Consider the following 26,391-nt stretch of genomic DNA (forward strand, 5'->3'; position numbering starts at 1 on the left):
CCCGTGCTTCCAGTAGTGTAGGGTCTAGATACACAGATACTTTGCCTCTACACCACAGAGGAGCCCAAGGTCACATGCCCCTATGTTACTTCCAGATCTCATCTTCTTGCTTTCTTCCCCCCTCTCCATATCTCTCTTCCTTCAGCACTTAAGTTTCTCTAATATAAAAAAAATATATATAAAAATATAATATAAAACTAATGTTTTTCTACTGTTGATAACTCCCATTCCACCATCCCATTATTTCCTGCACCACAGATTAGTGAGAATATTAGCTATGTGTCTTTGACCCTTTAATTTACTTCACTTAACATGATATCCTTGAGTTCCATCCAAGATGCTGTAAACTGCATGATTTCCTCATTCCTTGTGGCTGCATAGTATTCCACTATATTACAACTTCATTATCTTCCTTCTGTCACTGAACAACTGGGTTGTTTCCATGTCCTGGCTATTGCACTAAGTACTACAATAAACATAAGAGTGCATATATCTTTTTGAATGAAAGTTTTTGTGTTTTGGAGTAAGATACAAAGCAGTGGAATGGCTGGATCATATAGGAGCTCTATTTTTAGTTTTTTTGAGAGATCTCCATATTGCTTCCCATTGTTTTAATATAACATGAATATCATAAAAGATTAAAATGAAGATTTTTTATGAAATAAAATAAACCAAATCCAAAATTCTACTACTGAATCCTAGACCACAGTATAATTTCATGGCATGATGGAGGATTCTTGTTCTACAGGAGTAATTTATCAAGATAAGGTATACAGAAAAATCACTTGAAATTCTTGTTTAAAATGCTTACTCCGGGGATTTAAGAGACAGGACAGTGGATTGGGAGCTTGCCTTGTACATGGCCAACCCAATTCAATCCACAGCACTCCATATGATTACCTGAGCTCCTACAGGAATGATCCCTGGACATAGATCCAGGAATAATCCCTGAACACTACCAGGTGTGTCCCCCTCCCCCCCCCCAAAAAAAAGAAAGAAAAAAGAAATGCACACTCCAGAAGAGATAGCACAATGGTAGGACACTTGCCTTATACATAGCCAACCCAGGTTGAATCCCCAGCACCACATATGGTCCCCAGAGCCTCTCAGGCATGATCCTGACTACAGAGACAAGAATCTGAGCATCTAAGTACCACCTGTGATAACCTGAAAATACAAAAACTATAATAAGACCAGGAATAGGTGCTCAGAGGTAGAGCATTTGCCTTATAAGTGCTTACAACTTGCCTTACAAATTCTGGGTTCAATTCCCTGAATCAAAACCAAAATTCTGTTGCTGTTGTTGTTGTTGTTGTTGTTGTTGTTGCTGTTGCTGTTGTTATTGTTGTTGTTTTGGGAACACATTCAGGTATGCTCAGGGCTTACTCCTGGCTCTGTACTCAGAGATCACTCCTGGTGGCCTCAGAGGCCATAGTCGGTGTCAGGAATTAAACCCAGGTTGGCTATGTGCAAGGCAAACACCCTACTGGCTGAACTACCTCTCCAGCACCCCTTCCCCACAAAATTAATGTATATTCCACGCACCAACAACAGAAATTTATTATGCATATGACGAATCAAAGAAACTACCTTTTTAGCTGTTTTTCAGATTCTGAAGTAGATTGTTTGAGCACCATATTTAAAGACTACAAAAGACAAGGAAGTAATTCTCCCTTCTATTACAACAATGTCGCACCAGAAGGAGATAAAACAATGCCCTATCCTGCACAGATATTATCCATGATCTAGTTTTTTATGGGGGTAATGTTAGAACTATCACTTAAGATGTTATTCCTAATAGAAAATATATTCCAACTTTTACAATGCTGACTCAGAAGAAATTTTTAGCATTGTCATAAACCGCCACACATACAATTTATTGTACAACAGAACTCATCCACTTCAATAAAAATTGCTTTTTAAGGAGCCAGAGATTGAAATCAGAAGAAAGTGATTCTCAGGTTATACTTGTCACCGGTACAAATAAGAATGTATGATTTATCTTAAAATAACTGCATATTAGCTGCCGTTAAATTCAGAAGTTTTCCTATTTCTTCTCTAACACTGGTTAGAAATTTTAATTTTGCCACATTTGGATCTCCATTGAATCTATATATAGCACTGTCCTCCCGTTGTTCATTGATTTGCTCGAATGGGCCCAGTAACGTCTCCATTGTGAGACTTATTGTTACTGTGTTTGGCATGTTGAATACGTCACAGGAAGCTTGCCAGGCTTTGCCGTGCAGGCAAGATACTCTCGGTAGCTTGCCGGGCTCCCTTAGAGGGGCAGAGGAATCGAACCCAGCTCGGCCGGGCCAGCCGCATGCAATGCAAACGCCCTATCGCTGTGCCATCACTCCAGCCAGTGTCAGGATGGCCGAGTGGTCGAAGGTGCTAGACTCAAGCTCCACTGAATCTACAGTTATGAAATCTAAACCTCATAATAAAAGATGCAGTTTTTCACAACTGCTTGTGCAAAGGTTTTTTTTTGTTCTTCTTCCTCCTTTACCACACTTCTTAACCCTCCTGATCTGATGCCCAACTTTTTTTTTTTTGATGCCCAACTTCTCACCAAGTTCTAAGTAAGCTATATTCTCCGAGATTGGAGTTATCAGTGCCAGAGAGCTCAAGTCACTAATAAAATTATCTTGGTACTCCTAGCTACCTAGGACATCATTACTCAATACTTGAAAGAAAACCAAATCATTCTATGAATGTATGCTCCACTAGGATAATCTTTTTAGTGATAAAGTCAACATTCAAACTTACCAACTGAATTTGGCAACATCTCACCTTCCCCTAGAATAAGGAGAGAAAGAAAGCCACACCTACAAGGGCATCAGGAGACCTGCTTCAAGGATCCCTCTGCCCACAGTAGCTGGTTTACTCAGCTCTTTAACAGCTATTCTCTTTAGCTCTCTCCTCCCCTCTCCAGGCCCTGGGAGACAAGAATCCCTCTGAATTGGACAGGCTATTCCACAAGAGACACTGCCTCTTCCAACAAGCACAACATGGCTGCTTCAAGGATCCCTACCAGGGATCTGCCAATGTCTTCAACTCAGAGACCCAAAAACAAAGTTTCTTAGTAGGTATTTACAGTTCTTTCTCATCTGAATGCAGTTCACCAGCATTTTTTTAAATGAAATAGCTCTACAGAAGCTATAATCCTACTCTGGTTTTAGTTGTTTGTTTGTTCATATGAATTCACCCATTCTTACTGTAATGTGTATGATTTGTGTGAATTATCTCGTGCCTACTTTCATCATGAGAATGACTAATTCCATCTTCAAATCCATTTTCCCCAAATAGATTTTTCAGGAACAGCCTTGGGATCTAATCTAAACAGAGTAATCCCAGCTCCACCAAGGAGCTGCTGGAAGACGTTTTTGTGTCATTAGAGTCTGTGGCATAGGGTATGAGGTCAGTAGCTGCAGCAGGTAATCTGCTGTCCACATGAAGAACACACTGTTGTTATAAGCATGTTGCCTTAAAATTAGTTGATAACCACCTTCATATAGTTTCCAGGGAAATAAAGCTAGAAGTCCAACAAAATGTCAAACTGTCAAGCAAAAAATGAAAGTTGGTTTCTACAACTTTTTACCCAGAGATGAATTTCTTGAAAATAAGCAATTACACTTGTCATACCAGATAAATACAGTGGGAAAATGAATGTGAAAAAAAACTAAGAAACATCATTTTTATCAATATACGTACCATCAGCAGTAGCACCATTTGCTAGAAATATGTAGTAACTTGCGTTTAGATCAAATCTATTGTTAAAACCAGGAAGGGTAATGTTTCTTCTGAAGGAACACTGCATAAAACCATCCGCCAACCTCCAAGCCATATCCTCAAGAGAAACCTACAAATACACACAATGGGCCTTTTCAGTACCTTCCAAAACTTTGCTAAAATTAGATCTGATCAAAGCCCAATGTTGTTGAATTTCCTTTCTCTAAGACCCTTTGTGCATGTTTTGTCTCTAGAATCATTGTTTTTCCACATCCTCTTTGAAGTGTCAAAAAAAAAATATTTTCTCCTAGTTTGTTTTCTCATTCCACTTGGTAAAAATATTATTTTTACTTTGAGTCAGGACCTCACAATTTCTCTACCCAAATCAGAAGCTTGAGTAGATTGACTAACTCCATCTGGCCATTATCACACAGTCAGTAAGACTGAAGAAGCAATTAGCAATACTAGTAGCTAATGCTACTAGGACTAAAAAAAATAAATGCTGAACTACTAGGGGCAGGAGTACTAGGGGCTGGAGCGATAGTGCAGTGGGTAGGGTGTTTGCCTTGTCCCTCTTGGAGAGCCCAGCAAGCTATCGAGAGTATCCTGCCCACCCAGCAGAGCCTGGTAAGCTACCCATGGCGGATTCAATATGCCAAAAAAACAGTAACAAGTCCCAGAATGGAGACTTTACTGGTGCCCACTTGAGCAAAACGATGAACAATGGGAGGACAGTGTTACAGTGCTACAGTAGCCCAAATGCCATATGCAAGGAGGGAAAAGCTCCAACCCAGCTTGGGAGTCAACCCAAGGAAGCTCTGCAAAAACTATCACTGTAAATAAGAACAACTCTGTTTGCCAGAGCTCACTTGCTTGTCAACTGTCAGATGAAACACAATTTCTCTACAGAAAAAAAATCCTTTTTGCAAAAATAGGCCACCTTTGGCACAGCTACTAAAAGACACACTCAAGCAACTGGCAAGACCCTGACCAGCCTCTAGCATATGCTCCTCTTTCTTCAACAGTCAAGAAATCCCCTGTGCCTCTTTCAACTAACATGTGCCGCTTTTAGAAATGTGTCTGTAGCTTTCAAAAAGGTGCTCTGTCACTTAACAAAATACAAAATCTTTTCTGGAAGATGCCAAAAGCACTGAAGTAACACAAGCATGAATCCATCCTTTCCTATATGAGAGACCTGTCTTGTGATTTATAGAGTGTAAAAGAAAAAAAGGTATGATGTGGGTTAAAGGGCACCGAGCTGCAGTGATTTAGAATGAACACGTCCAGAAACATTCACAACAGGAATGACCACAGTTAATGACGCTGTTAACTGTTGACTGTTAATTGCAGAGTTGATTTCAGACACTACAACCGCACACGAAAAATGTTTGTCAGAAGGGAAAATAGCTAATTAGCTAGTCAGAATAATCTTTTAACTATAATCTTTTAACTATGTATATGAATAAGAAAACAACCTGTTGTGTACCTTTAAATATATACATAAATAATTTTATTAAAATTTGCATTAACAAAGATAGTTGAGGGGAGGAGATGAGGGGAGAGGAGAGGAAGAAAGAGAAGGGGAGGAGGAGACAGAAAAGAAGGGGAGTGGAGAGGAGAGGAGTCAAAGTAAGGAGGGAAGGATCAGGGAGGGAAAGGGAGAGAAAGGAAGGGCAAGAGAGGTGGGAAGTGAGAAGATGAGTAGAGGACAGTCAAGGGGAGGAGATGAACTGCCCAAAGAGAGGGAGGTTCTCCAAGGCAGGTGGAGGCTCTCAAAATTTTCATACTTACCTCTGAGTCCATAATAGGATGCTCTCGACCTGTCAAATGGGAAGGTTTTAGGTGCACAGTCTGATCTTCACGAATACACATATACGCATCATCATCACCCTGGAAAATAATTGCAAACAAGAAAAGTTCAAAAGTATTTCAACATTCATTTTAATATCCCCACTGAAATAAAATAGTATTTGATGCTTTTAAAACATCCTGTCTGGAGAAACAGCACAGTGAGTTAAAGCACTGCTTGGGTGATGCCCACCCATGTTTGAATTTTGGTTCCCTATGGTTCCCTGAGCCCTGACAGGAGTGAGCCCCAAGTGTAGGGTGGGGCCAAATAAACAAAACAAACTAAAGAAATCTATTTTACTGACTCAAGATTTTGTTATGGTGGTATATTAGTGGTGGAGGCATACCTGTGCAACTTCAAACCTACTAAAGGGTGACCAAAGATCTAGACATGACCTGAGACCATCTCACTTGCATCTGAAAAGAGAATGCAGGTACCTGTTGAAGGATGGAAAGAAGGGGTGTGGGGAATAATAGAGAAAAGTGGACTTGTGAGGAGTTATGGCAACAGCCCAGAAAGGAGACAACAAAGGTATAATGAGCCAAATCAAAGGTAGTGGCAAGGCAATGCAGAGAATGAAAGACATTATGTTCAAGAGATAATCAAACGTATCAGGAAGATCAGTGGCAGTATGCATATTAGCATCCATATCTGAGCTTCTGAAAACCGTTCCTGTGCTAAAAGAAAACAAGAGGGCCAGAGCTGTGGCTCAGAAGTAGAATGCCTGCCTTGTATGTGTGGGGCCCTGGGTTCAATTCTGAGTATCGTTTAAAAAATTAAAAAAAAAAAAGAAAACTGACTTCAACTGAAAAATGAGGTAATTATTAAAGTATAAGGTTAGCGAACAGCATCAGAACACAAGACTATGCTCAAAGACTAATAGTAATGCATCAAAAGATCACTATAACCACCTAGAATTGGCTGCCCCTGGCTACATCGGAGTCAAAATAAGTATCTTAAATAATAAGGTAATAAACTATCACAATAGACAAAGATTACTTTAATCCATAGTGTTACTCTTAAGGGGAAAGAAAGATGCAAAGAAACACTCTTCATTCAGAAGATTCCTGGCTAATAAATAAATTCAAAAATTACCATCTTATAACTACAACTGATTCAGGTGATTTGAGTTATTCAGGAAAGCAAATACTGACATCACTTGGAAAAAATGTTACTGAGAAACAGAATATTCATGCAAAGTATCAACCAACAGATTACATACTAATTAAAAAGACAAACTTTACCTATACAATGGAGAAATCTGACAGATATTAATTATCACTGATGATTAATTATCATTGATGATTAATTAAGAATCATCAATGATCACCACTAATGATCATCAATTATCAGAGGAAAAATCTAACATTATATACCTTTGGGTATGATAGACTGAAACACATGCTTTATGCAGTATTTCTGTCAAAAATTCTTAACCTGAATCTTTGTACAAATTATGGGTAGTTCTATAAAACTAGAAACTAAAGCAAAAAAAGTGCATTGAGGATAATCACACAGATCTTAAAATCAGGGGAAAAATTGTTTTAAAGAATTTCATTAGGACTAGAGAAATCAGAAAAAAAGAAATTAACTTATATCAGTATAATAAAGTACGATGGGAACATCAGGAAAATATTTTTGTTCTTAGTAAACATATGCTGTAGACTTGAAACACAAAATTTCATACTATCTGCAACTAAATTTCAAACAGTTCAAGAAAAAATGTGTTTAGAGATGCCTACTAAGTCTATGTACACATGCATACACAGATGAGAGAATCTGTCACTGTCACTGTCCTCCCGTTGTTCATCGATTTGCTGGAGCAGGCCCAGTAACATCTCCATTGTGACAATTGTTACTGTTTGGCATATCGAATGCATCACGGGTAGCTTGCCAGGCTTTGCCATGCAGGCGAGATACTCTTGGTAGCTTGCAAGAGAAAAATTAAGTAGTATATGTAGGGCAATAGTGTATGTTGTAGAATCCTTTCAGCTCTCATGTAGGCTTAAAACTGAAGTGAGAAGCTGGAAGTGGGAGAGTGAGGAAGAGAAAGGACCTCAGAGGTGAGGAAAAGTGAGTTTTCAAAAAGCTAGAGAAATAATACAAGGATTAAGGCACTTGCTTAGCAGGCTGCTAAAACCCAGTTTGATTTCCAGCACAACATATGACGCCCCCAGCACCACCCAAGTGAACGGCTCCTAAGCACAGATACAGGAATAAGCCCTGAGCACAGCCAGAAATGACGCAAAACCACAGGGGGAAAAAAAGTGAAGAAAAGTGTACAATCCAAACAGGGGAGATGGCTCAAAGGGCAGGGTATACTTTACATGTCAGAAGCCTTGGTTCGATACCCCTATGACGCCAATCCCACCCGTCTCCCCCACACTGCATGACCCTTAAGCACTACTGGGAGCAACCTCAAGTAACAAGCAGAGAAGAGTCCCTGAACAAGCTGGAGGGGGAAAAGGAAAAAAAAAGGAAATCTAACCAGACAACCAAATTTCCCCTGATAGCAATGAATAGTTGATTAACTGATAATTTAGATATTAACAATACCTAAAAGGAAGCAATAAATAAGAACTGTCACTTTTTATTTTATTGTTATTGTTTTGCTGATCACCAAGAATAGGGAACACCAGGAAAAAAGACACACACACACACATATATACATATGCATATATATACACATAGATACATATACATGTCAGTTTCATAGATAATGGTTGATTGTGTCCAGAAATCAGCCCTAAATGAAACCAGTCTGCAACTGAAAATCCTAACCTGCAGTTTAAGTCAGGATTGGGAATATTTTAGAATTTTAGTATTGAGAAATAAAGTATAAAACAAGAAGTTATTGGGCATAGGGAAGGAAGAAAATAGAAGTTAATGTAGTTTGCATATTTAACATACTTTCTTAATATATTTTCTATGATTTATCAAAATAGCGTGGATGGAAAAGATGTATGCGCTTTGAAACTGAGTTAAAATTCAGACATTAGCAAGCCATTGTTAGTGGAAATACGAAAAATCATACTTTTCATCAATTTTAGTGATGTGGTCTAATTCTGAAACAATTGCTATCATTAATTTATAAACCAAATTGAAAAGGGCATATAATTTAGGTTACCTAATCAGTATTCATAACATCAGGTTCCTTCAGTATTTAAATTTACATTACATACTAAAAAGAAATAGCAGATCATAAAAATATCCTCAAATTTTAAAAATAACAACTAAAAATAGAAATAACCACTTCAAAAATATTTCTGAGGATGATTTATTTCCCCAATTTAAGCAAACAGGTGTAAAGATGATTTTAATGATTAAGTAGAATTGCTCTGTAAATCAACTGCACCTGCATAATTAAATCTTTTTTACAAACATTTTTGATGAGTGCTATACTAGAAACATAAGATTTCTAAGTAAGATAAATATATCTTGAATTAGAGATAAATGCTTTTGTGCCAGCTATGCCTACAACTTAGAAATATCTGGTCTACCTGTATACAACCACTCACCACACTCAAAGCAACAATATAGGACACTCTTAATGACAGAATTTACATGACCAGAAAGGAAATGTGTTAAAGGAAATGTATTGCATGGCATCTGACTTATAAAGAATTTTAAGCATGGGTGACTAGCACACATATCTGTATGTGTACTGCACCTCAGAGTTGAGCCCTAATGAAACTAAACATTTATGCCCATAAAGCTACCACTGCTCATCCTTGTTAGACTCATCTTCATACTTGGCTTTCCAACCAATTCCAATCACATTCACACAACGAGCACTACCATCATCTTTCCTTATTACTTTATAGTCACATTTTATTTTTAACCCAATACTTTGTACACCAAAACTTGCTCCATTTTCCCAGTTAATACTGTTCGGCATCATTACTGACAAATTTAAAATAATATGTTAGAGAGATGGCTCAAAAGCTGTAGTTTTACATGTGGAGTGTTTTACATGTGGAGCTTCAGGTTCAATCCTGGCACTGACCAAATAGGAGTTCAATCCAAAGAACCACCAGGTGTGGTCCCCAACATCAGAAAAAAAGGGGGGAAGTGAGGGGTATGGTTTAGTAATTGCAATATCATAAGTATAAATTTTCCCACAAAAGCAACTTCAAAGGCCAAGAGTTATATGCTTTCCTACACATTCATTTTAAAAGCATATGACATACACTGTTTCTAGGTTTAAGAGATAGCCTTTGTTTACTGAAAGAGGATAAGAACTGCATTCTAGAACTCTATGGTAGAGAAAGTACGTCACATGCATAGATTTCAATATCCGCCCCTACAAAAAAGTCACACCTGGCTTCCTGTAATACTTGCAAACAATGTACAAATACCAACATTAGCAGAGCACACTTTTAGGGGAAAACAGTTCTATCACAATATCTCCAGTTATTTCACTTTGTTTTAGAGAAATGAAGTTCAAAAACCTGAGAGTAAGACAGCTCCAAAAAAGACTGCTTGCCTTCTTGATTTTACTAGCTGGAAGTAAAAGCTATTCTCTATTTCTGCTTCTCCCTGTGTGTCCCTTTTCTCCCCCTAAGATGGCTTGCACAAGATTCCCACATGTCCTGGGCACAAAGCCCTTCTTCCTTCTCCTTGGGAAATCAGGATACGTAGGCAGCACCTCGCTCTTCCACGCCACAGCACAAGACTGCCACCTACAGAATCAGTGCCATTCAGCAGGACTGAAAGACAGAAACAGCTTCAAACCAAGGCTGCCTTCTCTAGACGTGATAAAAAGAACCTACTAATAATAAAGAACAAAAATATTGCCAGGATATTACAGGCTAAGTTCTCTGTTGGGAAAATATAACAATAACTGCTATCATGGGACGCCCCTGCTTTCCTTGCTGGCTACTTGAGAAAACAACCAGAGTTGAAAAACCCTCACAAACTACATCAGATTTGTTGTGCAGAGCAATTTTTTAAAAACAGCACTTCCTCAAAGTAGGTAAAGGAACAAACATGATAACGTCTCAGTACCTATATTGCAAACCATAATGCTCAAAAGGGAGAGAGAGAGAGAGAGAGAGAGAGAGAGAGAGAGAGAGAGAGAGAACGAGGGAGGGAGAGAGAGAGCTACCTTAGAGAAAGTCTCTGGGGGGCGGGGGGGGGCAGGAAGAAAACAGGGGACATTGGTGGGAAATGTAGGGACGAGTTGATTGAAGACTGTTTGATGAAACCCAATCATAAACAACTTTGCAACTGTGTATCTCACAGTGATTCAACTAAAAAAAAGATAAAAACAGCACTTCCTGCTTTATCACAGAAACAGACACTGGCAGATAAAACTGCAAATCTACTGGAAATAAAAATAATTTTCCTAAGGACAGTTATCTCTTATAAGTATATAATTGCCCACTTGTTAAAAATATGAAACACTCAAAGCTGTTTAACTTAGAATAAGCTCAAGTTAATTTATCCTGCCCTTCCCTCCCCAAACCCCTCACAAGTAGGATAATTTGAATCTGCAGAAAACAGGTAAAGTGCTGTTGACTAGAACTTTATGCCAGTGATGCTCATGCCAACAGTTCTCCTTTCATTACCATTAATGAAAGTGAAAAGTACAAACCATCCATCGGTCATGAGAAAATGCGAAGGATAAATAGCCTTCACTGGGACCACTCATTTCGATCTTCACTGACTGGTCATCTCGAGTGAAGGACAAGAAGAGGCAGGTATGATCCTTCTTGGGGTCACAGTTCAGAGGACTTCTGATGCAGAATTTTTTCTTCCCACAATCTGAAGCATTGAACTGAAAAAATGACATGGGGGGAGGGGGTCTTAATTAGCAAACAAGAAGTTCATTTCCAGTGACAGAGAGCTGTTACCCTGAAATACAGCTTCAAAGAAAATGCATATCATATTAAAGATTCAAATAAGGGAACAAAAGAGGCATCCCAAATTAGAAATGATTAGAGCAGCAGTTAGGCTGTGAACTTTTAAACTTATTCACTTTAATTAAAATTTGGTTTGGTGAGGGGTTGGGGAAGCCTTGGGGGGTACATCCAGTGATGCTCAGGGGACCATGAAGTTTAGGGGATCAAACCCAGACTTTCAGTATGCAAACCATGCACTCAGTCTGATGAACTTTTGGCTCCTTGTTTAAATTTTGGAAGTCAATACTAGTTTAGCTCTAACTGTGAATGAATATTAAAATCTATTTAATATATAAAATCTTGGCACTGAAGAAATACCTCAATGGACTGGGTGCAGGTTTGGCATTAAGGAGGTCTGGACCATATCCCTGGTATCACATGGTCCCCCAAACCCAGCCAAGAGTGATTTCCCAAACACTGAGCCAGAAGTAACCCCTAAGCTGCACTAGATGTGGCCCATAAGCAAATAAACAAATATCCACAAAAGACATCTCATAACTTATGTTCTGGAGCAAAATTTCATGTAAGACTGGAGATCCCTCTTAAGAATATACAAGTCCTCACTGACATTCTTACCTTAAGTGTATTGTTAGTTTGCCAAAACGGAACTTTAAAAAAATAAAAAACTTATACAGGTGTTTATACAGCACAAATGCTGGCCGACTGCGACCGTTAGTGTGGAAAGGTCAGACTGCAGCTGAATCTCACGAAGACAATGTTCATGAGAAACGGACTCGTTCCTGACATTCCATTTGCTCTCAATGGAACGAACACCTCCGAATGCAGCAATTATGTGTACCTAGGTCAAGAACTCAACATGACGAATGACCTGGCACCTGAGCTGCACAGGAGGAAGAGAGCGGCACGAAACGCCTTCAAGAGTGTCGAAGAAATAGCTAAGAGGATGAAGAACCTCCAGCTTCGGGCACATCTCTTCGACTCTACTGTTCTTCCTGCATTAACATACGCCTCAGAGACCTGGGCCCTACGCAAAAAGGATGAGAACGCTATTCGGATCTCCCAAAGAGGAATCGAAAGAGCTATGCTTGAAGTATCACGCTTCACTCAAGTGAGAGAGGGAATCCGGAGTTACAACCTCTGTCGATGATCGAGAGTCAGGGACACTGTCTCGTTTGCCAAGGTGTCGAAAATCAGAAGGGCTGGACACGTAATGCAATTTGGAGACGACCGTTAGACTAGAGCCATTGCTGACTGGATTCCACAGGACATCAAAAGATTGGATGGCCGCCCACCTATGAGATAGTCAGACTTCTTCAAGACCCTAAATGAATGGTTTGAGGCTCTTTGTGTTCCTGGAGCAAGCAGATGCCATTGGGCTACACTAGCACGTGACAGGGACAAATGGAGACGTTCCTGGTGCCTGCTCGAGCAAATCGATGAGTAACGGGATGTCAAGTGATCAAGTGACACAGGTGTTTATATTTACATTCTGGACCCTGCTAGAATTTAGTTTCAAATTTGATATTAAAAGAATATAGGAAAAAGCTATCACTCCTATATATGTCACCATTCCAAATAATAGTGATAACAAGTTAGTGAAGAAAAACAAGGGCAATAAAAGATTTAATTTAAAGCTTTTTGGTAAGGTAAAGTTTCAAAAGTGTCAGCTCTACCATCTTCGAGATGACTATTCAATTGCCAGGGCAGTGATCTTAGTAGAAGGGCTAGAAACTCATGTCTAAGAACAGATCTAAACATTTATGTAACAACATTTATTAAAAACCATACAGGAAAAACTTCAACTTCTACTCTACCAATACTTCTGGTGACCAAGTAAGAGGCAAGTGGGAACTTCCCCTACAAATAATGTGTGCAATGCTCTTTGGATGCTAACTAGATGTTCAACAACCCACTCCATTCTGGTACTGTCTGAAATTAGGTCCAGATCCCACAAGGTACAGACTCTGTCCCACAAGACTAACCCCAGGCCAAATGTACATCATAACTTCCAGGCTGGCTGTCAACTGTATTTCTGACCAATCAACTATCAGTTGGGGGTTCCCATACTGCCCACAATGCCTTTCTCAGCCGAGAGTGTCCGCAGAACCCAGCATACCAATCTCATGTGTTTATTTGTTTGCTGAATCTCCTCCATCCTAATCTTTTCAGCTTTGGTGACTATCTTCTCAGTCACTGTTAAGGATATTTTTCTGAGGCTGATTAAGTTTGGTCTGCAAAATTACCAAAATCTCCTGCCAATACTACTATACCAGACAGGCTCTTACACTTCCAGCAATGTTTCTTTTTCATTTCTCTATGTGCATTTATTACTGCTTAAGCATCCTCAGGGGTTTTAAATCTAGCACTCTGTGTCTCCTTCTAGCCACTTTTAAGATTGGGGCCACAGGGGATGGAGCAATAGCACAGTGGGTAAGGCGTTTGCCTTGCATGCAGCCGACCCTGGTTCAATTCCCAGCATTCCATGTGCCTCCTGAACACCGCCAGGAGTAATTCCTGAATTTGAGAGCCAGGAGTAACCCCTGTGCATTGCCAGGTGTGACCCAAAAAGCTAAAAAAAAAAAAGATTGGGGCCACAGTACTCCTGATATGTTTCCCACCAGGCAGATGCTCAGTACTAAGGATTTTCACAGCCATGACACTCAAATTGTGATCCGACACATTAACCGTCTCCCAAGATCTACACTCCTCACTGCTGGCTAGTTCCTGCTTCGTTCCAGATTTATTAGATACTGCATGTTCTGTTTCCATTTCTGACTCCAATTTTATTCAGGACATTGTTTTCTTTAAGAAGCGAGAATGGCTTTTTTGCAGTGCTAAATAGCCCTTTTTTTCAAATTCCTCCCTTCACTCTTGGACAGCACTTTGGATGGTATCATCTCTTCTATTTTATGTCTCTCTTTATTTTTCTTCTTACAATTCATTTTTGTTTCCAAGAGTGATCATCTTTTTTTTTATCTCTTGTATCCTTTCTCTCTGCAGCATAAACTTCTGAATCTTTGTTTTCTTTGGAAACTTCTGAGGTTACATTATTAATGTCATCTTTTGAATCGTTTTCTTCCCTTTTGATCTGGGACTTAGTTCTGCATCCTTGGCGCTGCCTCTGTTCCTCTTCCCCGTTTTGTTTAGAGGTAATCTGGTTATTTCAGCTCTCTGTTTTCATTTTGTTTCCTTTTTTTTTTTAATGTGGCTTTGGGAATTCAGTAGTCTCCACTTCAAAGCACTCAGACGTGGTCCTAAATCTTTATATTTTATAGGCACTCTCCTTGTTTATGTCCATATTTTGATGCAAGTCAATATATTGTGTTCCTTCTTAATTGGGCCTTTCTTCTTTTTTCTTTTTCTTCTGCTACTCTTGGGTGGCTTATTTTTCACTACCTTAGGAAATACACCAGGTTTCCTTTGTTTCTTATTGCGGATTCTTAAGACACTCAATAGCTTTTGCTCCTTTTTTTTTTTTTTTTTTGCTTCAAATTCCACGAAGGAAAATCCCTTTGGATCTCCTACAGACTTACAGTGTGCTATACTTACATAAACAACATTGCCACATTTTTCTAATGCTCTTTCAATCCAGCTATGATTAACAGAAATTACTTCTTTTGAAAGTAATTTCACAGACACTGTCCACTCATCTTCAAGGGCCATATATTGTACAATGTGGAAGAGAAGGAAAACAAAAATAGACATTACATAAGACAGCTTTACTTAGTCTCCCTTATGAGACCAAAGAGTTATTTTTAAAGCTATCAGAAAGGGGGACCAGAGAAATAGCTCAGTGGGCTTGAGCACATACTTTGCAAGCAGGAGGCTTGGATTTGATCCCTGGTCCTTATATGGTTTCCTGAGTACTGTCAGAAGTAGTTGCTAAACACCAATGGGTGTGGCCCCCAAAACAAACACATGAAAAGATAGGAAAGAAAAGAAAAGGAACTAATATTTTATTTACTGGATATATGTTAAGCGCGAAACAGTTCAAAGCTTTAACTATTAGTTTATTCTATTGTTAAGTTCTCACAGTGACAATAAGAACAAAATAAAATTATTTCCCATTTTATAGGTAAAAAAGTGGAGACTTTGAGAATCACATCAACATCACAAATGAAAGCAGATGAGTCAGGTCCTGACAGGGCTATGAGGCTGCAAGTTCAAGCCCTTGCACTGCCCACATGCCAAGTACAAGACTGATCTTTTGTACTACACACATGCCATAACCCAGCGGCACTGCTGTTTGTGATTTCTGATGCCATAGCAAGGGGTGAGACCCTCATGAGCACCAAAACCAAGTGTGACTGCACCATAGGCAAGGTTTGAGGAAGTCGGGAGCACAACAACAGCGGCACAAGGAAAGAAAGGGGAGTGATATTATTATTTTTAAAAATAGCAGACAACTATGCAGCTGTCAGGAGAGATGAAGTCATGAACTTTGCTTATAAATGGATAGACATGGAGAGTATCATGCTAAGTGAAATGAGTCAGAAAGAGAGGGACACACACAGAAGGACTGCACTCATTTGTGGAGTATAAAACAATGTAACATGAGACTGACACCTAAGGATAGTAGATACATGGGACAGATAGATTGCTCCATACCTGAAAGCCTGCCTCATAATCAAAAGGGAGAAGGCAGCTGGAATAGAGAAGGGATCGCTAAGAAAAAGATGGCTGGAGGAATTGGTCGGGATGGGAGATGTGTGCAGAAAGTGGATAAAGGATCAAACACGTTAACCTCTCAGGGTTTGTACTGCAAACCATAATGCCCAAAAGTAGAGAGGGATTATGGGAAATCATGTCTGCCATGGAGGCAGGGGGAGGGTGGGAAAGGGGGGGTACACCGGGGATATTGGTGGTGGGGAATGTGCACTGGTGGAGAGAATAGGCGTTTGATCATCGTGTGATTGTAACCCAAATATGAAAGCTTGTAACTATCTCACGGTGATTCAATAAAATTTTTAAAAAGTAAAAAAAAGATATATATATATAAGACAAGTCAAAATTCAAGTCCAGGTGTGTTCTTTCAAATACGATAACCTGCCTTAAGACACTTTTTATTGCATTCACTTCTGAATTAGCAAGTCTAATGGTCAGAATTGCCTCCAGAAAAGCTTTTCTAAAGTTTCTAATTTTCCAAGATATATTTATTTACTAGTAATTTATTTGAATCTAGAGACAAAGTGGAATTCTTGCTGATGAGCTTTTAAAAGAGTTTCTAGGGTCAGTACAGAGAATTCACAACAGTCCAAATGAAATAAGATCAAAGAGTTATGTCACCACTTAAAGATTCTCCTCCAAATCTTCTCTAAGTTTAGTTTAAGTTTTACGTTTCCGTTCCATGTTTGGGATTGTTTAAATAGAGAAAGAGACAGAGGGGAGATAAAAGCTCTTGCAGCTTCCTCAAATTCTCTTTTGCTGTCTCTTTTGTTTGGGGCGACACCAGGGTACAGGGTCATTCCTAGCAAAGCTGTTGGGACCACGAGGCACTAGAGGTAGAACCTATATAAAACCTTTGAGTCATCCCCTTGGCTGCAAATTGTCTTTCCAATAAAAACATAGCTGGGAATGTACAACCATTCACTGAACAAGCAGTGTTGAACATTCCCTTTATTCTAATTTATAATGTTATAATAAAGACTTCTTTAGGTATCTTACAGGGAACCCAAAAACTTGTTATCTAAATCCAGTGAGCTACTTCTTTAGTACTTCACCAAGTATTTTGAACCAACATTTCCAGAGAAGCTTTTATGCCGTATTGCATTTGGTGAAGCCATACCAATGTTACTCACTGATTCGGTTAAATGGGAGACTGGAGCTGATGTCGATAAAGGTAGTCTTGTAGCTTCAGGAGTTGTAAAAGGAGGTGCATCCGGCTGCGAGATGATGGGACCAGGAATCTTAACCCAGTAGATTTTATACTTCTCAACAACTGTAGCTCTGAAATGCAGTACCAGTGACATTACACAGTTGTGATCCATCATAATCAAACCAAAACCTTAAAGGAGAAAAATAAGCAATAATCTACAAATACATGAATTAAGAGTGCCTCACAGTACTACTAATTTTGTGCAAGGCAAACCTCTAATGCCTCTCTTCCATCTCATCATTAAATGATCTTTCATTCTGTTCACACCCTCCTTTTCTTGCTCTAAATTCCCTTCTCTTAATAATGTGCTCTTTATTTATTTATCCATTTGTTTATTTATTTGCTTTTTGGGGTTACACCCAGTGATGCACAGGGTTTACTCCTGGCTTTGCACTCAGAAATTACTCCTGGCAGTGCTCAGGGAACCATATAGGATACTGAGAATAGAACCCGGACGGCCATGTGCAAGGCAAAAGCCCTACCCACTGTACTATTGCTCCAGCCCCAATAGTGTGTTCTTTGGGTATATTCACACTAGTCAAAAAATACCATGCTCAAGGTTTTTAACCTGCTGGCACATAAAGAATATAGTACTAATTCCTTCCATAGCACACTGTTCAAAGCATTCCAAAGTGCATGTGGGGCAGACAACTAGGGCAGGAAGCTGTACAAAGACTACACCAGCAAGTCCCTTCCTAGCATCATATTCCCATTTCCACATTCCACACCACACGCAGGTACAAGGCTGTGTTACTGCATGTATTGGTGCATTGTGCCCAAGGTGAATCATAAAATAAAAATGTGTTAGGAGAGAAATGTTCCCCCTTAATCCATAACATCACTCAGGACTCATTAGATAGTCATGACATAACTCAGAAAGCATTAGATAGTTTAATGATAACGATTTCCTTGGTGTACAGGTCTAAGGGAGAAGTACTACTCTAATTCTACTGAATTTTATCATTCCAAGCATATATAAAGTCTTTCCAGCTAACTATTCTCAAGTTGTAACAGATAAAAAAAACAAGTAAACTTCCGGACTATCTTTGGTTTTTAATCTTTAACACTCTTCTTTTGCTAGGGAAAAAAAAAATTTCCTTAGTCAGGTTTGAGTGATAGTCCAAGACGGCTAACCTTAGTTCGATCCCCAGCACCATATATGATCTCCTGAGTTCTACCAGGACTTAACTCCTGAACACACAGCCAGGAGTAAATCCTAATCAAAGCCAGATATGACCCAAAACAAACAAACAAACAAAAAGTATTAGTCTAAAACTTCTCTATATATCACATAGACAGTATTAATCGATAGTTCTTGGTTTTTTGTGAGGCATTTTTCTTTTTGATTTTTTGGTTTGCTTGAGGACCATATTAGTGCTCAGAGCTTATTCCTGGCTCTGTGTTCAGGGATGATTTCTGGTGGGATCAAAAACTATAAGATATGCCAGGGATCAAACCCGGGTTAGTCACATAAAAGGCAAATGCCCTACCCACTATACTATCATTCTGGCCTCTAATTGATGGTTCTTATAGTGTGAAGACAGTATGGTATTTCATTCACTCAACAGTGCCTATCCTATAAGGTTTCAGGTTCTATGCTTGGTGCTGAGTATATTACAGTGGCAGGGAGAAAAAAAACACATCACTAAGGTGGTATCATTATTATATCAAACCTCTCTTCTAACAGTCCAGTAAGTATAAAAAATGATAGATAACGTTTTTGTTATCTATACTGGTTACAGAGCTATAAATTCTACTCACAAAAACTGTATGTGATTTGGGGCACTGCTTGGAGCATTCCAGTCAACATTAATTTCTGTTTTCTTGGATGGGCTTGTATGACTCACAGCTGATCCCTAAAATAAAAGAAGAAAGAACTATTGTTCAGTTGCTCAATAGCTAGCAAGCATGCATAAAACTACTATCATTTTGCAAAGTAATTACTCATTATATGACCTGGGTATCCTAGTTCATATTTAGAACAGAGATTCAAATTCTCAGTAAATACATGTGAGCTGACTGATACTGTGTCAGTACCTGAGTGTCAAAAAGAAAAAAAATGGAATTGGCACAAATTTAAGAACTGAAGAAAGTGACAAATACTGAGTGTCTGGCTATACAGGGTACAGAGTCTTTTCATTATTTTATTTATACTATGAGAGTCTATCTATTGATAAACTATAGCTAGAATGCATAAGATTCATCAAAAGAAAAAAGTCCTGCCTCCAAATGTGTAACTAGGTCATATTTTGATAATTCCTTTCTCTTGAACCACCTTGTTTCCTACTTTCAAACACCTGGTAACTTTCTGCTTATTCATTGTGGGGGGACTTGCTCAGATCATCTCTTCCAAGAAGTTCTCTCAAGTCCACCATCCTATGTGTGGCACCCCGCTGCGTGCTTCCCACCTATCCCATACTTACTCTACTCTAAATGATTTCTCTACACACTATTCTCCTTATACTGTCTTATTGTTACACACATGTATTCTTATGTAATTATTTCATGCCTTCAAATGTCTTACTTCATGTAAGTCTATGAGTTCTTCCAGAGACAGGAAAGTCTTACTAAGAACATTATCTTTGGCACCAAGGACAGTTATTGGCATAATGTTCAATGAATAAATGAATGTCAAAAACTGGACTTCAATCCCTTTCTCAAACTCTTGTTTTCTCTTTTCTGTTCTTTTTTTCTTTTGCTGTTGGGAATCAAACTATGTGTTCTGAGACACATCCCATCCTGGCTTTCCACTCTAAAGCTCTCAGCTTCAATATGTATCCCCTTTAAAAATCAACATATTAAGAATCAATATAATGTAAAATACAAAAATCTATGAATTCTTACAGCTACTGTCCTACTATTCCTGGGATGATTAGATGTAGCAATATATTGCTAGTGTTAAAATGAGAGGGAAAGTTTGAGTTTTAGGAGTCAATTTAGATAACTGCAGCACATGGGCAGTGTTTATCCTGCAAATACCATTCCATAGTAAAGACCCAGAGAAATGGGCAGAAGCCACTTCCAATACACATACTGACCTGTACATCTTCACAAGTAAGAAGCTGTGCTTCCTGACTGTCAATCAATGTGAAAGAGCCAATAGGAGGGCCATTCAAATCCTCAGCATTTCGTGCTTCCAGGAGAAAGCCTTTAAAGGGGGGCCCTGACAACGTGACTGAGAAACAGAAGGAAAGAAGCAGTGAGACGGTTAGCAGTATCTCAAAAAGATAACTGTGTGGAGGGGACTTATTGTGTAAACTCAAAAAAGACAGAAGCGGCGGCAGCAGTCTATCTCTCCCGCTGCCTGCGTTCAGTAGTCTCATACTCCTTCCCCCCACACGGGGAGGTCAGGGGATGGGCAGGCGATGGGCAGACAAAGGAAGGAAATAAGGGCCAGGCTGGTTGGTCTTAGTTGCAGTTTATTCCATTCCCATCTCCATTTTCCTCTGATTCTCCTCCTGCTTCTTCCTCCCCCATGCTACTTCATTCTCCTTCTCGATCCCCCTTCATCCTCCTTCTGACTCTGGAATCTGGATACTGATCCCGATTCCCTTTCTCCTCTTGCTTTTAAGTCTGGATTCTGATCTCCCAGGCCACTCTTACAGTCTAGTTAAATCCCAAAGGGATTTATTCATGAGGGGTTGGGGTAACAATTACACATAGGTGAGGTCACAATCAATAGGGGTAAAGTTCTTTCCCTTGGGGAAAGCCGCTTCTAGGACAGATACTCTCTCAGCAGGACGACCCACCTAGAACGGAATCCCATGGCTATGTTTCTCCTCTCCTTGTCCAACAAACATATAAGCATACATAATATAAATCATTTTGTATGGTTACAGTTAGAAATACCTTAAGCTTATAGAATTACTCTCCTAAGGCCATTTCCATCTCAGACTACAGTGTTCAGGCCAGATAGTCTTTCCTCTCCCTAGCAGGGTCCTATTCTCGTTGTTACTTTTGGAGCATAACAGCATTTGTCTATGATCAAGCTCTTATAGTTAAGAATCGTGGCACTTTGGCCTGGCCTATTTCAATGCCAGAGTAGCTCACAGCTTTCCCTGGGTCCATTCAGTCCCTCGTCGGGTCCCTGCTTTGGGGGTGTTAGGAACCAAGGGCAATCGAGGCTTAAGTTGAGAAAGCAGATAACCGGGAGTGAATAATATTCAGAGCCAATTAAGTCCTACGTTACAATGTATAATGTTAACGGTCTTCCTGTATCTATACAAAAAAGGCATTGCTTTAAAATAAATTATTCAAAAGACATCAGGAGAGGAGAAAGACAATATTAACTTAAAATACAATTTCAGTGTCCTAGAAGGATCTGACCTTACAAATAATTAACATTCTGATTAGGGGAAAAGCTGATTAACTGGAAGGAGAGCATAGGGAAGAATTTACAGATAAACACAATGAAATGGAAGTGCTTCAGGAGCACTGTAATAAACCTGAGTTCCTCGTGGCAAGGGGAAAGGGCAAAACAATGTTAAGCCTAAATATTTGGAGCTATATTCCAACAACATCACAGATTCCGGAAAGAAAACAGTAGTAATCACCCTATAGACAAGGAAGTTCTAAACTTTTCCACAAAACATTCATTCTGTGAAAATCTCTAACACTTTCACAAGAGCAAAAGGGAGTGATGGTAGTGGGTTCATATTATTTTGTTCTTTGCTTTGATTTTTGTTTTTGTGCTGGGAGTGGGGGGAAGCTCCCTCCTTGGTGCTCAGCAGTGCTTGGGAGGACCTGGAACGACTGTGCATGCCAAACACACACTCTGATCTGTGAGCTCAAATGAAATTACTTTGGAAAATGCAGATGAAAGTAAATACTTGTTTTTTTACTGAAAATCCCTCATGGCTTTTAACATCTACTGTGCAGCATGAAACTTTATTAGAAGTGTGTGTGTGTGTGTGTGTGTGTGTGTGTCAACCACACAAAACACTGAAAACATATCTTTCAATATACTCTTTTAGTTCACAATCATGATCACAACCATCCTGTTATTCGTCAATTGCCTCGAGCAGGCCCCAGCAACATCTCCTTCATGCTAGCCCTGATATTTTTAAGAAAGTGCCATATTCAAGGCTCTTTAGGAGAATGAGACCCATCATTGTTACTGGTATTTGGCATATTGGGTACACCACAGGGAGTTTGCCAGACTCTGCCATGTGGGCAGGTTACATTCGGTAGCCTGCCAGTTTGTCCAAAGCAGGAATGAGATAATAAGATGTCTTATTAGTTAGAGAGAAACTAATTGGCTCAATTAGGACTTAATTGACTCTGAATATTATTCTAACTCTTTTTAGTTAGAGAGAAACTATTAACATTTTGCATTTCTAGAGTTGTTGGAAAATACTACAGTAGAAATACCTTTAATAGTCAGTCTATTTTGCCAAAAGAACAAGGTATTAAAGTATATCACAAAGCATGAAGGTCTACCAAAAACCAGATAAAATAAACTTGATTTTCTTTTCTAAGAGTATTACTATCAAGTACTTTAATGAAGTCATTTTAAGTAACAGTAAAAAAAAAAAAAGACATTAAAACCTATGTGAATACAGAGAGCAGACATACTACTTAAAAGTTATAGTTATCTCTAGTAGTTAAACACAAAAGTAGAAAATTTAAGACAATGGTGCCTTCTAAAAATGGGTGAAGAGATTTCACAGTTACATTTCTCCCATAATAACCAAAATTCAATGGACAATGAAAAACAGTGAAACGCAAATAGCAGTTAATTCCAGCAACGTACCTTTAATCTGATCTCCTGGTCTGAATGTTGCTTGACTCACTGCAATGTTGTGAATGGGATCGAGGAGTGGATTATGACCATGTATAGGCATCATTCCATGACACGAGTTTGTCACTTTTCCATTGGGATAATTAGTCACGGAACTAATGTGCAACAGGAGAATGCAGACAACAAGGATAAATCCAGGAACTGCCATCTCAAATAAAGAAAATTAAAAACACGTTATTTTCATTTTTTCTTTTTTCTTTTTTTTAAAAGAAAGGTATTTTTATTGGGATTTATTTAGAAAGATGTGAGGAGACAGAGGGTAAGAACACAGTTCGAGTAAGAACACAGGCTTCTCTAGAGTGGAAATAGGCAGGCAAAGAAACATCAAGACAAACAAGCGAAATACCCATTCCAAGGAGAACATGGGCTTGAAGAGCTAGGCAATCACGACCGAATCACGAATCACGACCATCCTGTTATTCGTCGATTGACTCGAGCAAGCCCCAGTAACGTCTCCTTCATCCTAGCCCTGAGATTTTTAAGAAAGTGCTATATTCAAGGCTCTTTAGGAGAATGAGACCCATCATTGTTACTGGTATTTGGCATATTGGGTACGCCACGGGGAGTTTGCCAGACTATGCCATGTGGACAGGTTACATTCGGTAGCCTGCCAGTTTGTCCAAAGTCCTGTCCTGTCCTGTCCTCCCGTTATTCATCGATTTGCTCGAGCGGGCCCAGTAACGTCTCCATTGGAGACTTTGTTGTTACTGTGTCTGGCATATCGAATACGTCACAGGGAGCTTGCCAGGCTCTGCCGTGCGGGCGAGATACTCTCGGTAGCTTGCTGGGCTCTCCAAGAGGAGCGGAGGAATCGAACTCAGGTCGGCCATGTTGGCTGCGTGCAAGGCAAACGCCCTACCGCTGTGCTATCACTCCAGCCCAGAAGAGCTAGGAAAATCATATTATTTTCACATGTACTAATAATATATGGTTTCATATCCAAACACAGAAACAAGAAGTCTCACAATGTTACTGGGCCCGCTCGAGCAAATTGATGAACAACAGGAGGACAGTGCTACAGTGCTACATATCACTGAATAATAATTCTAGAAAATCAGTCGTTTTCATTCACCAACTATACTCAAAAAATGCATAATTTTTTTTTAACCCTGAAGTTTGTCTTGGATTTGACTCTCGACTTGACAACTGCCAAATGTGAGGCTTTAAGAAAACCACTTAAGCTTTCAGTTTTTACTTGAAAAATGAGGAACTTCTCCTTTCAAAGTTATTTTAATTAAATAAAGATAATCTCTAAAGTTTGACAAGGAAGATATGTGTTAGGTTCCATTTGCATGATTGAAATATAAGAAACTAGTCCTATAAAAGCAAACACTTCTCTGCTTCACCTTAGAAAAGCTAAAGAATAATACCAGAACCGTGTCTCACCTGACAAAGCATGGCTAGCATCTGCAAGAAGTTGAGTTTTATCCTGGACACTGCATGCTCCTCTCCAAAGTCACACCACTAGCTGTGGTCCCCACAACAATTTTTTTAAAAGAAGATTAAAAATCAAACTAAATATGCATCTCCAGAATTTAAATGTCATCATCTCTTGGGGGCCAGAAAGATAGTACAATAGGTAGGGTACTTGCCTTGCACACAGTCAAACTGGACTCAAGATTCTGCACCCCACCTGTCCTCTCAGTTTTGCACTATTTCACAAGTTTTTAATATCCATACACAATAGAGAACAAAACAAAACTTGCTTTCTGCATCTCAGAACAGAAGTAGGCTTAATACAAAAAATTAAAGCTATTACCCTGTTTCTTGGGCTGGAGCGATAACACAGTGGGTAGGGCGTTCGCCTTGCACGCAGCTAACATGGCCAACCCGAGTTCGATTCCTCTGCCCCTCTAGAAGAGCCCAGCAAGCGACCAAGAATATCCTGCCCGCACGGCAGAGCCTGGCAAGCTCCCCGTGGCGTATTTGATATGCCAAAAACAGTAACAAGTCTCACAATGGAGATGCTAGTGGTGCCCACTCAAGCAAATCAATGAATAATGGGAGGACAGTGCTACAGTGCTACAAAATTCTTATATTTGGAGTAATATATAATGATCTTTATATTTGTGGGTCACACATACATAACTGATAGGGCTGGAGCGATAGCACAGCAGGTAGGGCGTTTGCCTTACAAGCGGCCAACATGGCCGACCCGAGTTCGATTCCTCCACCCCTCTTGGAGAGCCCGGCAAGCTACCGAGAGTATTCGATATGCCAGACACAGTAACAACAAAGTCGCCAATGGAGACGTTACTGGGCCCGCTCGAGCAAATCGACGATCAACGGGAGGGCCTTTACCTTTTACCTTTATACATAACTGATATAAATTTAAACAATGTATTTGTTATAACACAAAAGAATTCAGATAAAAATTAGAATTCAATTGAAAAACATTTCAGTAGAAGAAATGAAGTACATGTTGTTTTTTTCATTTTTGGTGCCAAGGGAACAAATCCAAAGCCTCACATAGGTAAGGCAAGTGCTTGCCCCTAAGCTAAGGCACCAATCCTAATTAAGCATTTTTAAGTGAACTGATGATTAAATGTCTTTATTGTATGATTCTAAGAACACTGAAATAAAGACAAAGAAAATACATTTTTTTAAAGGCTGGAGCGATAGCACAGCGGGTAGGGCGTTCGCCTTACATGCGGCCATGTTGGCCGACCCGAGTTCGATTCCTCCACCCCTCTCGGAGAGCCCGGCAAGCTACCGAGAGTATTCGATATGCCAGACACAGTAACAACAAAGTCTCCAATGGAGACGTTACTGGGCCCGCTCGAGCAAATCGACGATCAACGGGAGGGCCTTTACCTTTTTAAATCATGGAATTAAGCTAGCAAGTAACTAGTTGATTCTAGTCATTTGGCAATAAAGTTCTACCTCTGATTGTTAGTCACTAATTTTAAATTAAGGCATCAAAGGAGTTCAACAGTTCACAAAACAATAATGCAAACTCATCTCAGTAACACCCACCCACTTTACATCACCCAAGATGTGAGTTTCAGCACTTGCTAAGAATCTTCATTGATGCACAGGGATGAAATCACAAGCATTTCTTAATTGTGAAAAATTAGCCGTAAAAGAACAAAAATTTAACCAGAAGTGTTCACAATAAAATATATTAATAAATTGAGAGGCAAGGGCTCTGTTTATATGCAGTGGGTTGATTTCATTTTTTTAGCAAAATCAAAATAAATATTTTTATATTATAACTCAACAAGTATTTCAAGATACTGGTTGCCTCTCTCACCTGTAAAAACTCCTATCC

General features: G+C 39.3%; 1 protein-coding gene across 2 annotated transcripts in view; it reads right to left on the reverse strand.

Annotated features, from left to right (window-relative positions):
* Positions 1 to 26,391, reverse strand: part of FRRS1 (ferric chelate reductase 1) — a 67,563-nt gene that overhangs the window by 28,006 nt on the left and 13,166 nt on the right. For both annotated transcript variants that reach the window (XM_056139130.1, XM_056139131.1), the window contains exons 2-8: positions 23,073 to 23,268; positions 20,359 to 20,495; positions 19,082 to 19,176; positions 17,244 to 17,391; positions 11,178 to 11,360; positions 5,524 to 5,622; positions 3,715 to 3,862 (exon numbers count right to left, since the gene is read on the reverse strand). In XM_056139130.1, coding sequence (XP_055995105.1) covers positions 3,715 to 3,862; positions 5,524 to 5,622; positions 11,178 to 11,360; positions 17,244 to 17,391; positions 19,082 to 19,176; positions 20,359 to 20,495; positions 23,073 to 23,268 — 1,006 coding nt within the window. The remainder of the gene's footprint in view (positions 1 to 3,714; positions 3,863 to 5,523; positions 5,623 to 11,177; positions 11,361 to 17,243; positions 17,392 to 19,081; positions 19,177 to 20,358; positions 20,496 to 23,072; positions 23,269 to 26,391) is intronic.

Source organism: Sorex fumeus, unplaced genomic scaffold (assembly GCF_029834395.1).
Source record: "Sorex fumeus unplaced genomic scaffold, SorFum_2.1 ptg000131l, whole genome shotgun sequence".
NCBI lineage: Eukaryota > Metazoa > Chordata > Mammalia > Eulipotyphla > Soricidae > Sorex > Sorex fumeus.